The sequence below is a fragment of the Cheilinus undulatus genome, linkage group 14, assembly GCF_018320785.1.
Source record: "Cheilinus undulatus linkage group 14, ASM1832078v1, whole genome shotgun sequence".
In the NCBI taxonomy this organism is placed as follows: domain Eukaryota; kingdom Metazoa; phylum Chordata; class Actinopteri; order Labriformes; family Labridae; genus Cheilinus; species Cheilinus undulatus.
The window spans coordinates 18,092,322-18,106,485 of NC_054878.1; the positions used below are offsets into that span (position 1 = coordinate 18,092,322).

At 40.0% G+C, this 14,164-nt stretch overlaps 1 protein-coding gene across 1 annotated transcript; it reads left to right on the forward strand.

Moving 5' to 3' along the window:
• Positions 1 to 6,497: 6,497 nt before the first annotated feature.
• Positions 6,498 to 14,121, forward strand: chgb (chromogranin B). The gene is made up of 7 exons (XM_041806137.1): positions 6,498 to 6,637; positions 6,775 to 6,821; positions 6,921 to 7,011; positions 9,245 to 10,799; positions 11,000 to 11,099; positions 11,485 to 11,595; positions 13,726 to 14,121. Exons 1-7 carry the CDS (start codon positions 6,592 to 6,594, stop codon positions 13,804 to 13,806), a joined length of 2,031 nt encoding a protein of 676 aa, XP_041662071.1. The 5' UTR covers positions 6,498 to 6,591; the 3' UTR covers positions 13,807 to 14,121.
• Positions 14,122 to 14,164: the final 43 nt, after the last annotated feature.

Sequence of the window (14,164 nt, forward strand, 5' to 3'; positions counted from 1 at the left end):
AAACCCCGTATTGCTCAATAAATCACAGCTGGATCCTCTTTATTGGCCATTTCAATCTCATGAAGGCCTTCTGGGTCTTGTTGAGTGCTCTATAGAGAAAGATAAAGCACCGAGCAGCTATGTTGCATTACTGTTTGGCATATAGAGTACAAGCTTCCTGTCATCCTGCTTGATGAATGCATGAACAACACAGCCGCTTTGTAATGACACCTGCATGGATCATGTGGAGGTACACTTTCCTCCTATTCACTGCCTGCTTTCCTCTCCTGTTCACATACAATAATAAGAGGCTGCAGCCATGCTTGCAGCTCTGTGAGGCTGTGCTGAAGTAGCTTTGCTCTGAGCTAAATGCTAATGTCAGCATGCTAATAGGCTCACAGTTACATACAAACATCTGGATGTAGAGAACACAATGTTAACCTAGAGTAGTATTTAAGGTTTTTAATGTTTTAAGAAATTTAAGGTTAATGGACTTCTATTTGTTTTTACAGAGTTTACCAAGTTCCCCCATCCTGGTCAGTAGGCTAAGGAATGACCCAATATGCTAATATTCTATAGCGGCTTTTCCAATATTCAGAAGCAGGCTCATTGGTCCAACATCTTAACATGTGCATCCTCTCATAAGACCATAATTTTCTTAATAACTTGTTCATTTTCTTCATTTGTCAATTTTTTCTTTGCTAACAGTGCCAACATACTGAAGGAAGTAATGTCAGCAAGTTCCCCAGTCTCAGTTAGTAGGCTAAGGTAAGTGCTACATGCTAACACGCTAACAACGGCTTTGCTAATATTCTTAAGTGAGCAATGCTCATAGGTTGAACGTCTTAGCATGTATGTCATTGCAACAACAAGGCCACAATTTTCGTGTACAGTTGATAACTTGTTAGCTTACTTAATTTGTACATACAGAGCAATGCTAACATTCTGAAGAAAGGACTGTTAAACAAGTTCCCCACTCCTTAGTCTACAAGTCTAAACCCAATATGCTAATATTATCTCAAACTAATATTCTAATGCTAATGTTGTGAAGTTGGCAATATATAAAGTTTTAGTTTGCTATGCTAACACTCTCATAATGACATTGTGATAAAACTTTAAGGTAAGGATCTTATTTTGGAAGTTCATCTTCTCTGCATAAAATGCCAACATGCTAAATGCTGTCAGTGACTTCAGATTGATTATTTAAGGGAACCTAAGTTTTAAACTGTAATCCTGACTTCAGGGTGTAGTCTGGATGACATATCTGACTCAGATCAAATTAATGTTTTATATTCACTTCGGTCAACATCAGATGGCTTAGCATGCTAATGCTTGATAGCCATTAAAAGAACATCGCCATTTGCTTTAGGAGGTATCAGACCAAATGTTAAATATCAAACAAGCTGACATTATTATGGCGTTAAACAGAAAGGAAGAGAATCATCAAACTTATATCCAACATTGGTTTTAGAGTAGTTCTTGGCATGCTAGCATGTTACCAACTCTAACATTCTGAAGATAGGAAGATAAAGTTTAGCCCACCATGGTTTATCTGGGTTTTATGTTGGGATGGTAATGTTTGCCAACTTCCAATAAACAGAGATGCTCAACTGATAATATAACAGGCTAAGTTAGAGTATTTTTTATTGTTAGACAGCATAGTAACCTTTTGATGGAGCAAGAGGATAGCATATTTACAGAAGTTGACTCCAATGAAAGGGTGCAAGTTTCAAGGCAAAACGTGCATATTTATTGAAGAATTTCATTTTGGTCCAAGGTGATAGACAAACATCATATCACTAGAGCCATGCTGCTACAGTCTGTGAAAATAGCCTCAAGACTTCTTCTGTGGAGCTCTCTGGTAGGTATAGAAAGGTAGCTGGTCTCTTATTATCAAGGTTCAATGTTTTAGTTTTGTTTTTAAGTCTGTTTTGCGTTGCTAATAGGTACTGTCACGTTTAAATCCTTTATGCTGGCTGCACAAAGCAGGGAATACTAAATATATTGGTGGAAAAACAGTGTTTGGTCAGGAGAGACCAAAACAAACAAACAACAGATGAAGCTGGTGAAAGTTCTTGTTTTGTTTTGTTTTGCAGCCATTAAAGCCTGCCTTAATGCTTTCTAATTAGTGTGCTTTGAGACATTTTGCAATTGTAAGGGGTTATATTTTAATGTAGGGATTGAAACATGTTTGTTAATTTGCTTCAGATCTTGTGCTTACAGACTTACATTAGCTGGTTTCTCAGAATTTAAATGAAGCTGGCTGTGATGATGCATTAAACAGACAGTATAAAATTAGTGTGTTTGACCACAAATGACCACACAGACTCCCTTATTGTTCTTGGACCATCATCAAAGTCTCTCTTGAGTTTGGAGCCAAACATAAAGCTTGTCCCCACAGGACATCAAAGCCCAGAGAGGCTTTCATGCAGCCTTGCATTATGCTCATCCTCAGCCACTTGTCTTTTTGTTCATACATGTAAATGGTCGTGATAAAAGGGCTTGTGTTCTCGCAGACGGGGACTGATCTCGCTGAGTTGTGCTTACACGTCGAAATGCATCACTCTCAAATCCCTCTCTTCTCTATCTATAAGCGCCCATATCTTCATGGCTCACTAAAATATTAATCAGGCCTGGAGCTGTGGCAGTAAGGCCACAAAAACACAAACACAGTGCCACACATGAGTGCACACCCATTCACGGACACACACATTGTTCAGAGCATTGGACTTGTATAATTTAGTGCCTCAGTGCTTTTGATATCTAGTGGCTGGATGGATCACTGTGGAGAACTAAGCTTCAGCCACAGACATGACTTCCTCCCCAGAGACAGCAGAGGAAACTACAAGGCACTGCTACTCTACTCTACTGCTGCCGCACAAAACATGTGATAATCCATCATTCACACAAAGGACTGGGTTCACTGGTTTGCTCTAGATCATTATGTCTGACATTAGTGTTTTTTTGTTCTGACCAGCAATTATTTCAGTTACCATTATGGGGCTTGTCTGATGTAACGAAGATGGATGTCAGTAGCCGGCACGAGAAGCACAGGAAAGAGAGCAGATTTATGGAGCACGATAGTCTCATTTTGCTTGCAGCTGTTGCAGTTTCTGGCCGCATGGTTTCCAAGACATGATTGCTTTTGAATGCACTTTTCCATACATAAAGGTCAAATCTTGCAGTGTAAACAACCCATATAAACATTTTTATCCTTTTGCATTCCAGGCAGCTACAGAGGACCATATGGAAATGTATGGAAGCCCATTCTAAATAGTTGCACTGAAGGGGTCACCTTTTGACTTGTTTTTCTTGCTCCATGAGAAGATACACTCTGGGGAAGAACGAACTGCACCACAAGGAAACCAAACAAGAAATAATTCAAAGTGCCAAAAACAAACATGCCAGCGGTTGTCAGTTTGAATGTTCTGAGCCAAGCTGAGCCGAGCTGAATGAGTCTGAGCTCTGTCTCTGCACATGTCAGCTCGTACCTAATCCAGTCAGTTTGTTATGAAGACAGCAGCAGATGCATAAGATACATATACTCATACATAACCTACAGTAGTTCCAAGAAATATGGGGATTTAAAATAGTTGTAAATTTTGGTATAAAGGGCTGTCTTTACTCATATCAACCACTGCAGATGTTTAGGTCAACTGGTGAACTGAAGTTCTCATGAGACACTGGCTGCAATGCAGTAAAAGCTGAATGAATTAATGAAGAGTCAGCATTTGTGACTCAGCTAAACATGCCTTTTTAAACTTGTTCTGCACATATGTTACAAGTGCTGCATTAGATCATAAAAGCAAACAAGAAATATAGGGCAACACTAGAGCTGGGATTAAGAAGGTATTACATAACTTCAGCTAGAGACTGGGGGAAGCCTCTTCTAGAAGGTGAAGAGAAAAATAGGGTGCAGTGTCATGATGAAATTTGCAGTCTAATGCAATAAAACACAGCAAACCTGCAATAAAAAGAGTTGCTTGGAAAGTAACTTTTCAGAAGAATGTTTGACTTGTTATAAACAGAGTACTGTGCATATAATTGATATTGACAGTTACTATTATTGTTCCATTGTCTTTAACCTGGTATTGTTTTTTATTGTTTATAATTTTATTAGTTTGTATACCTCCATGTCAGAGATAACCAAAGTCTGAGGCATTATATTTCTAGGTTGTCCCTCTTGTGAACACACTATCCAATGTAAAGCTTTCACAGGTTTTCATCAGACTTAGACTCACCCTGACCTAAGAATGAAAGATGTTGTAGAGGTTAAAGGTCAAGGTATTTGGCCTAATGTTCATCCCTTGCTTTCCAAGCCATTATATTTAACACAACATCTTTGGAATGCTTTAAGGGAATTTGCTCAAACTTTGCACAAATGTTCATCCAGATTCAAGGATAAACTGACAAGATATTGGAGTTCATAGGTCAAAGGTTAAGGTCGCTGGGCCTCATGTTCATCCATTGCTTTCAAGGCCATTCTTATGAATGCAGCATCTTAAGACTGCTTGAGGGATAATTCTTCAAACTTTGCACTCATGTTCTCCCTGATTCAAGGATAAACTGATTCATATTTTATTAGTTTCATAGGTCAAAGGTAAGGTTCACTGGGCCTCATGTTCATCCCTCACTATCCAGGCCATTGTTGTGAACATGATATCTCTAAGCTATAAGAAATTTCCTTAAAACTTTGCACATTTTTCCTTGTTCAAGGATAAACTTACATTTTGAAGTCATTCATCAATAGTCATTTGGCCTGTGCCCCTCCTTTACTGATGTTTGTTTTATTATGCACTGAGTCTTGCCACTTTGCCATAAAGCCCATATCATTGAAGGGCTGCTCCTGGAACTTTGTCCCACATATACACAGGATCTCCGGAGCTCAGTCTGAGTGATCATCAGGTTCTTCATCACCTCTCATACTAAGGACCTTCTCCTGAGTAGGATTGCTCCATTTGGCCAGGTGACCAGCTCTTGGAACAGTCCTGGTTGGCCTAAACTTCTTCTGTTTGAGATTTATGGAGGTCACTGTGCTCTTGGGAACCTTCAGTGCAGCAGAACTTTTTTGTAGCCTCCACAAGATCTGTGTCTGTCAACAATCCTGTCTCTGAGCTCTGAAGGCAGTTCCTTTGACCTCCTTGGTTCGTGCTCTGATATGCATTGTCATCTGAGGCCTTCAATAGAGAGGGATGTGCCTTTCAAAATAATGTCCTATCAAACTGATTTACCACAAGTGGACTCCAATCAAGGTGTGTAAACATCTCAGCAAAGATCCAGAGAAATGGGAGAAACCTGAGCTAAATTTAAAGTGTTGATGTAAAAGGTCTGAATACTTATTTCAATGTGATATTTCAAATTTTTAATTTCTCTAAAAGTCTGTTGTCACTGTCATTATCATGTTCTGAGAGTAGATTAATGAGAGAAAAATATATATATAATATATATATATATATATATATATATATATATATATATATATATATATATATATATATTTGTCCTTGCTCAAGAATGATCTGATTACATTTGAGTACATAGGTTAAAGGTCAAGGTCATTCAGCCTGTGCACATCTCTTGCTAGGCAGTATCTCAAGAATGTTTTGAGGGGTTTTCTTCAAACCTTGCACAAATATCCACTTTCACTCAAGGATGAACTAAGGTTTTGGAGGTCAGAGGTAAAGATCATTAGGGGTCATGGCCCTTGCCTATAACCTTCTTCTTGACTCCCCACTGTACTTCACTATTTGTAAAATTCCTGAGGTAAATTACAACCAGTTTTCAGCTCTTGGTAGAATTAGAGTATCTTATCCATAAGAGAAATTGTGCATAACTTTAATCACAATGTTATTTGGGTTGCCATTTTTGATCCATTTATTTGCCACCTGTATTTTTTATCTTTAGTGGTAGAAGATTATTGTCTCGGGGAAAGATGTACATAGAGTGCATATTTTTTATAAATGGTAATTTTTAAATTGACTTTGCCCTTATTTTTGTCCCATATGGCTTTATTTTTATCACTTTATTTCCCCATTTGCTTTTTTTCTTTCTGTGAGCTTCTGAAACAAGCAAATTTCTTCTGTCAGGAACCAGTAAAGCTTATGTTACCAATATGATTTGCAGCAGCAAAAACAAAGGCTGGGCTGAATCATCTTTTGCTTGATAATAAAAAAAAAGTTGCATTACAAAATCTTTACAAAGCAGCTTCGTGATGTTTAGTCCACCCCCCTGTTTATGTCCTCAGGCACTTCGCGGCATTAAAAACGAACACCCTTCCCACCCTTCCCTTAAATCTATTATCACCTGAACGAACCGTGACACTAACTGCATTACTAATTCACTTTTCCCGTAAATGTCGACATTGTGTATGCTCCAAACCTCAGTCAGGAAACCCTCTTTGGAAGTCTAATGAGTCATGACATTACCAGAGCCCAAAGCCCTCCTCCCACGCTCCTCGCGCCCACTCCTCTCTTTATTAAGGGCGCTCCTCGGCTCCAGTCCTCAGAGCAGCACGCGCCTTGCTCAGCGCACCTCTCTCGTGCCGCTGTAGAGTGGACGGGAGTCGGTGCTTATCGCGCCTTTTCCCCCGGATTTACCTTTTCTGCCGCCAAGATGAGACTTATATTTGTTTTTGCTGCGGTTGTGGGTCTTTTGGCAGGTAAGTGAAGAAGAAGGTGTCCGTCTTATAACCTAGCGAACGCGGTTCAGCACCATGGACAGAGACACGGGTGGCTCTTTCAATTCCCTTCAAAGCTCGTGCAGTTTTCTAAAAGAGACTTTTTTTTCCTTTCACAGAAAATCTTGCGCTTCCAGTTGTTAAAGAGGGGCAAAAAGAAGATGTGGTAAGTCCTCTTTAATGTAGCTGATAATCAAGTTTAAATGTGTTGTACAAAGCTGCAAAAAAAGAAACTGAAAATATTTCTGTCCCATGTTTAATCCAGGTTACACGTTGCCTCGTTGAAGTCCTCTCCAAAGCTCTCTCCAAACCAGACTCTCAGCTAGATCAGGACTGCAAAGACATCATCCAAGCAGGTTTGCATGAGTAGATCTTCCAGCATGCATGGAGATAGTAAACAAGCAAATTTAGAGCATTAAGGAGGTTGTTGATGCAGCACTTCTGAGCTGGTAGGTCATGCAGAGAGTGAGCTGATTCAAACATTTAAAGAAAGGGAACATCCTGGAAACCAGCTTGTAGCATAAATAGCCAGAAGGTAATGAGATCATTTACATTTTCATATTTAAATCATTTTTAACCTTTACAGTTTGGGTCGATGAACACTCAAAAACATTTTAGTCCAGTTTTAGTCAATAAAAAGTCCTTTAATTGTAGTTTTGAATTTTTTAAAGGCAGTTTTAAACTAATTTTATCAGCTATAATATAAATGTAAATTATATTGGGGCAGTAATACTACTTGCTCTGATTTAAAATATAATGATGAAATACCGACTTACCTTGCATGCATAGTGGAGAAATATCATGGATTTTGAATATCTAACAGATATTGATATTTTAAGATTATTGTAATCTCATTATAGAGACTTTCTCATCTCATTTTAGCTCAAAACCAAACTTTTCATCAGAGTTTCGTTCACCAAAGATCCGTCATAGTCTTGTCTTTGTCACCAAAAAAAGTAGTGGACTAACATTTTCAGTTGTAGTTATAGACGACCAAATAATCACTTTTTATTCGCAGACAAGCCTTTTTGTAGCAAAACTGAAACTAAATATCAAACAAAGCAGCAGATGTAATTTAAAAGCAGATTCCAAGGATAAAATCCTTCCTAAGTTGCAGCGGAGAGCTGTGGGTCATATCGGGACGAGCATTCTCTCCTGGACTTAGGTTGGAAAATACTTTATGAATACATTTTTCTGTATTGTATAGATGGTTAGGTCAACATATGATTTCTTTGCCATTCAAAAACATAATTTATGCATGGCCTTCAGATATCTAACATAAGATGTAAAACGACTGTCATGTTACTGGTGTTACTCCATTAAAAATTGTATTTTATTTTGAAACTGAAATCATGCCGGATCACTTGACTACCTGTATCTCTTTCTAAAAGAGCTACATAGAAATGCTGAAATTATTCAAAATTATCCCTTGATTTCTCCTGAAGTGACGTCACCCACTTTTTTTTTGTAAACTAATAGATTACAAACAGAATAAATGTCATAATTTTGTGAGTTTATCCTGATTATCAGCATGTGGTTTGATTGCAAGTAGCAGGCGTTACCTCTCTTTGTGTAACACTATTATGATCAGTAACACCAGTGACTCCAGAGCATAGATGAACCTTATTCAAGGCTGTTTATCCCTTTATTTTGCCTTAAATGGCACCAAGATTTCATAATTTTGACTTTCTCTATAATTGCTAACCCTCTTCAGGTCAGGTTTGGCTAAATTAAGTGCAGCTATGAAGCAGTAGATATACAAACAGGGTTTAGATGCTGATGGAATCAGTGGTGATCTGTAATGCAGTTGAAATGTGTTTTAATCCACTCAAATTAACGTTTAGTAGGTGGTTTCATTTCTTGTCAATTCTGGCCTTTGAATTTTATGCTGATTTAAAATTTTGACTTCTGTAGTCAGGGCCGGCTCTAGCTCAAACATATTTCTACTTCATTTTTAATCATCCCATTAAAAGGCCTACCTATCAAAATATTTTCTGACAGGCTTTCAGAAGGGCTTCAGTCTGATCAGAAATGTTAGCTTCCCTTTCCTCATCATCAGCTGGCCTCTCTCCTGTTATCATTTGATGGCAGAGGTGTGTTTGTATGAAAGCATCATTTGAGCAAGAAGTTGCAGTTTACTCCTTAATAGGCCTTTTAGCACCTATGATGGAAGTCATGACAAAAACATGAACAATAATTAGCTTTCTCCAAGTTACTCACTGTTCTGGAACAATCAGGAGACAAGAAGTTGCTTTTCTAACAGGATATATGACGACTCTAACATTCTGCTCTGCTCTTTATGGTGAATGGCGGGCATTTGGAGAGAGGGGGGCAGTTAAAACCTGTTATTGGTGCTTCATTCAAAATGTTCAAGGCTCATGTTGGCGTCCCCTTCAGCGTGGCACCCTAGGTGACCGCCTGTATTGTCTATGCCTGGAACCATCCCTGTATGTAGTAAATACAATGAAAGAATGAGGACCTTATGTCACTGGTGTTACTCTAGTGACATTTTTTCCGGGTGTTGTTGAATGTAACTCATCACCTCTGGTTCTTTACACCACTTTTGATAATTCCTTTGCTTTGTCACAGGAGTTAAACATGCCCCACTGGACAAAAAAGGCGCAGAGGAGCTTAAAGGTCAACCTGAAGTGCCCATGGCAAAAGGAGCTGACGTAAAAGACATTGAGGCTCTTCTAAAAACAGTAGAGGAAAAAAGAGATACACCTGAAGACGAGCGCAGCCAAGAATCCTGGAGCTTTGGGGATGAGAAGAAGAGACACGATGACGAAGAGGAAGGAGAAGAAGAAACAGAGAGGGAGAAAAGGAGCGGCTGGAGGCCCGGAAGGCACCACCAGAGGAAACACAAACGAGGAGAAGAAGACGAAGGAGAGCGCAGTCAGGAGAGCTGGGGGTTGGATAAGCGATCAGAAGATGAGGACCGCAGTCAGGAATCATGGGATGTGGACAAAAGGCACGGCGACGAGGATGAAGAAGAGAGAGACAAGCGCAAATGGAAGCCCATTCACCGCTACCACTACAGGAAGAAGCTCATCAAACGTGGAGATGAAGAAGAGGATGATGGAGAACGCAGCCAGGAATCCTGGGGCCTGGACAAAAGGGACTGGAGGCCTGGGAGGTACCACCAGAGGAGGCACAAACGTGACGAAGAGCTCTCTGAGGAAGCCAGGGAAGAACCAGAAGAAGAGCGGAGCCAGGAATCATGGGGACTTGACAAAAGAGACTGGAGAGCCGGTAGATATCACCAGAGGAGGCACAAACGTGATGAGGAGCTCTCTGAAGAAGCCAGGGAGGAACCAGAAGAGGAGCGCAGCCAGGAATCATGGGGACTTGACAAAAGAGACTGGAGAGCCGGTAGATATCATCAGAGGAGGCACAAACGTGATGAGGAGCTCTCTGAAGAAGCCAGGGAGGAACCAGAAGAGGAGCGCAGCCAGGAATCATGGGGACTCGACAAAAGAGACTGGAGAGCCGGTAGATATCACCAGAGGAGGCACAAGCGTGACGAAGAACTAGCAGAAGAGCCAAGAGATGAGCCTGATGATGAACGCAGCCAGGAATCATGGGGTCTTGAAAAGAGGGACTGGAGGGCTGGAAGGTTCCACCAAAGGAGACACAAACGCGACGAAGAGCTTTCAGAAGAAGCCAGAGAAGAACCAGAGGAAGAGCGCAGCCAAGAGTACTGGGATTTTGACACTGGAAGAGACAAACGAGAATGGAGAGCCGGCAGATACCACCAAAGGAGACACAAACGTGACGAAGAGCTGTCAGAGGAAGCCAGAGATGAGCCAGATGAGGAACGCAGCCAGGAATACTGGGATTTTGACACTGGAAGAGACAAGAGAGAGTGGAGGGCTGGCAGACACCACCAGAGGAGACACAAACGTGACGAAGAGCTGTCAGAGGAAGCCAGAGATGAGCCAGATGAGGAACGCAGCCAGGAATACTGGGATTTTGACACTGGAAGAGACAAGAGAGAATGGAGGGCTGGCAGACACCACCAGAGGAGACACAAACGTGGGGAAGATCACTCAGAAGAGGAGAGAGATGAACCAGAAGGGGAACGCAGCCAGGAGTACTGGGGCTTCGACAAAAGACACGGCAAAGAGGATGAAGACTCACAGAGGTACTTTCATCACATTTAACACCTTTTTAAACATGCAGCTTGATTCTCCTGCGCCCTGCTGTGAAGTTTAATAATACATGTGTCCAACAGACAGGGAACCAAACTAAACTTTGTACCAGAAATGGACAAACTGCTTGAGCAGTTACATGTGCTGTTAGAAAAGCTCTTAGATCAGTGTTTGATCAAGGCTGTTTTTCCAGGTATTTGGCAGAGAAACGCAATCCTTGGATTTTCAGAGGTTACTACCATCCTGCCTGGTACAAGAGGGATTCTGATGACCATGCTGCCACCTCAAACAAGGTACACTTTACTATATATATGTACAAAATAGCTAAAAATGTCCATTTCCTTTGACTTATTGTAGCCTCCTTAAAGCTTTAGATCAACATTTTCCAGCCATTTTCCATGAAGCCCTCCTACCTGTGTCTAAAATAAGCTAAACCACCCCACAACATTCAGCATTCCTGTCAAAAATTAACATAAATTTTTATTTCATTAACATAATGTGAAGCCTGCAATTTTTTAGTGAGGAGAAATGTGCTGTTTACAGTTTAATCCATAGACCTTTGAATATTCCATGCGATAAGTTTTAACTCCACTTTGATTCTTTTGTCAGCTGAAAAAGTCTGGATTCGCACCTTAAAGGTGTGAAAAAAATCTGATTCTGCTTTTTTTGTGTGTTCAGATGAATGAACTGGCCAAGTTGCTGAGCTATAAAATAAACCAGCTGTCAAACCACTCCAACCAAGAGGAGGCAAAGAGGAGCACGCAGCAGAAAGCACTCACTGCACAGGAGGTAAGAACTGCTCTCTCACTGCAAACAAACAAACAAACAAACAAAAAAAAAAAGAGTTTACTGTCTTGCTCCTGGTTTATAAACCAGAAGCACAGCTCCACAACCCACCAGTTGAGAACCACTGTGTTAACCAGAATAAAGACGCACTGGTTGTAAAAATTAGGGCAGATACCGATGTTCAAAATAATAATTTAGCTCATGTGGATACTGATGATAATGCTTACTTCTTTTGGTGTAGGAAGTTTTTCCAACAGCTGATTTCTTCTTATAAAAAATCTCTTCTCTGAATCAGCATTAAAGCATTAAACTGATTTAACACAACATGTTATCATTGGCTGCTAATTTCTCCTCATGCCACATTATCTGCTAAAGGCCAATGCTTGTCAACAGGGCCAATATTAATGTTTTACCGATGCGTCGAAGCATCCCTGGAAATATATTTTATCTTAGATATCTAGCATAGTTCCCAGGGAATCGAATGCCCTTTTCGCACAGGATTAGTGTTACCTCGGGACACCCAGTAATTTTTATAATCGCACAGGACATCGTTTTTATTCCCATGCAAACTGACCATGTCTGTAAATTGTGAAGTAACATTCCAGGGCTAATTACCAATCACATTTCAGCACACATAGAGGTCCAGAGGTAATACTAATCCTGTGCGAATCGGCATCTCTGGAGGGTGGATTTTTTTTTCTTTTTATTATAGTCTGTGTTGCTTTTAGTGCACCTTTATCAGATAGAAAAAATAGCAGAGGCTTAGTAGGAAATTGTTCACAAAGTTTTGACACATTTAGGTTATTATTAGTGCTTCTCTTTCAGTTCATTTCAGCTTGAAAATGGCTGCACTGCTACTCTCTTATTACACACAGCCCTTCCGCTCTGCTTCCTACAGTTTCTCTTTGCAAGTGCCTGATCTTACATCAGTGTTATTTAGCCATACATCTCATGCATGACACAATCTATGATTTAAAGTGGATTGCTCAAAAGTGTTCAGGCTGCAACAGCTGATCTGCACGAGGAGGGTTGTGGATGCATAATGATGTCAAATTTATAGAGCGCAGAAGAGCAAACATCATCTGCATAAGAACAGTTGAAAGTAAGAGGAGAGGTTCTTATTTAACATTAAATGTCTCGCTTCCTCATACATTAACGTTAGGGATGCTCTAATTTCTCCCTCTTCCTCTGCCTGATCACTGAATCTTCATTGCTGCAGCCATGCAGCACCATATTTTTCTTCAGAAAGGTCTGTATATTTGTGTACATTACAGACCTTACTTATGTCGTGCGAGTGCACTGCACCAAAAATTGACATCGGGGTTAATTCCCAAATTATCAGAGGTTCACAGGTAATTGTAGTCCTGTGAAAAGAGCACTTTAGATACCCAATACTTTTATGATAGGAGACACCAGGATGCCATTTTAACAAATGTATGCAAGCTCTTAACTGCTGATATCAAGAAATTTTCCTGGGAAGATATTAACTAAATTTTGATTTTGTTAAAACACATTTTCTGGTTTTTCCAAACAAATTCATTCATGTGACCCTGTAAAGCCATGGAGCACATCAAGTGCCTCAAACACACTGTTCCACTGGGGGAAAAGCAGCCATGCTCATTATGGAAATCTTTTAGACGTGTCAGGATTTAGCCTGTGAGCACATCCTGAATCCAGACAAAATAAAACCTGTATATTCATGAGCAGTAGCTTGTTTCTTAGCTCTGGCTTGCATAAGATTCATTTATATTGCTTTGCTCAAGTGATTTTCAGCTCTTGTTTTCTCAGCATGCTAGTCCCCTTGCTTATATTTGCACTCTCCATGCTAGTGTTTTCCTTCTGCAGTAATCGCACCAAGAACTTCATGATTATTGCCTCCAAGGAAAAAGTCATAATTTTCCCATTAAAAAGAGCGCTATGGCCCGCAGAGACCTCCCTATCTTGTTACGGACTTTGAAGCAGAAAAACAAATCAGAGGAGGAGGTGTTCTGCAGCAAGGGATAATAAGGAAATGTTTAACCTAAATCAGCTGCTAAGCATTTTTCTCAAAAGTTCGGAGCAGGCCCAAGGGAATAAACCTAATATAGACAGATAATGTTTTCTTGCTGATGTATTTGTTTTCATGTTTTTCAGGAGAAAGAGCTGGAAAACCTAGCAGCAATGGACTTAGAGCTGCAGAAAATTGCTGCAAAGTTGCATGACAACAGTGCATAAGCCAGCCTCTCAGTGGATAAACGCTGCTGTCCAACTGTATGTCTGCCATTTTTATTGTGCTTACAGTGTTGAAAAAGACAAAAAATAAGACAAAGAACCCTGGAGCCTTGCCAAAACATTCTATCAACCTGTTCAAACTTGTTTTTGTGATATTTTGATGTCATCAGATTAATCCGCATGGGAATGGTTTTGATGTTTCTATAATTATATACAGTAAGAGAATCTATGTAAGTATTATATATCAGATAAATTATTGGAAATATTGTCTTCTGAAGAGTTTGTTCAGTTTGCACTCAATAAAATAAAACATTCTGGGACCAAACTAATGTCTTTTAAATGATTTGTTGATAAAAGAATA

Bases quoted from the DNA above. Each gene is read 5' to 3' on its own strand.
- chgb (XM_041806137.1), top strand. From the start codon at position 6,592: ATGAGACTTATATTTGTTTTTGCTGCGGTTGTGGGTCTTTTGGCAG. The intron at 6,638-6,774 runs GTAAGTGAAGAA...TTCCTTTCACAG, and splicing joins GGTTGTGGGTCTTTTGGCAG to AAAATCTTGCGCTTCCAGTT. The intron at 10,800-10,999 runs GTACTTTCATCA...CTGTTTTTCCAG, and splicing joins GAGGATGAAGACTCACAGAG to GTATTTGGCAGAGAAACGCA.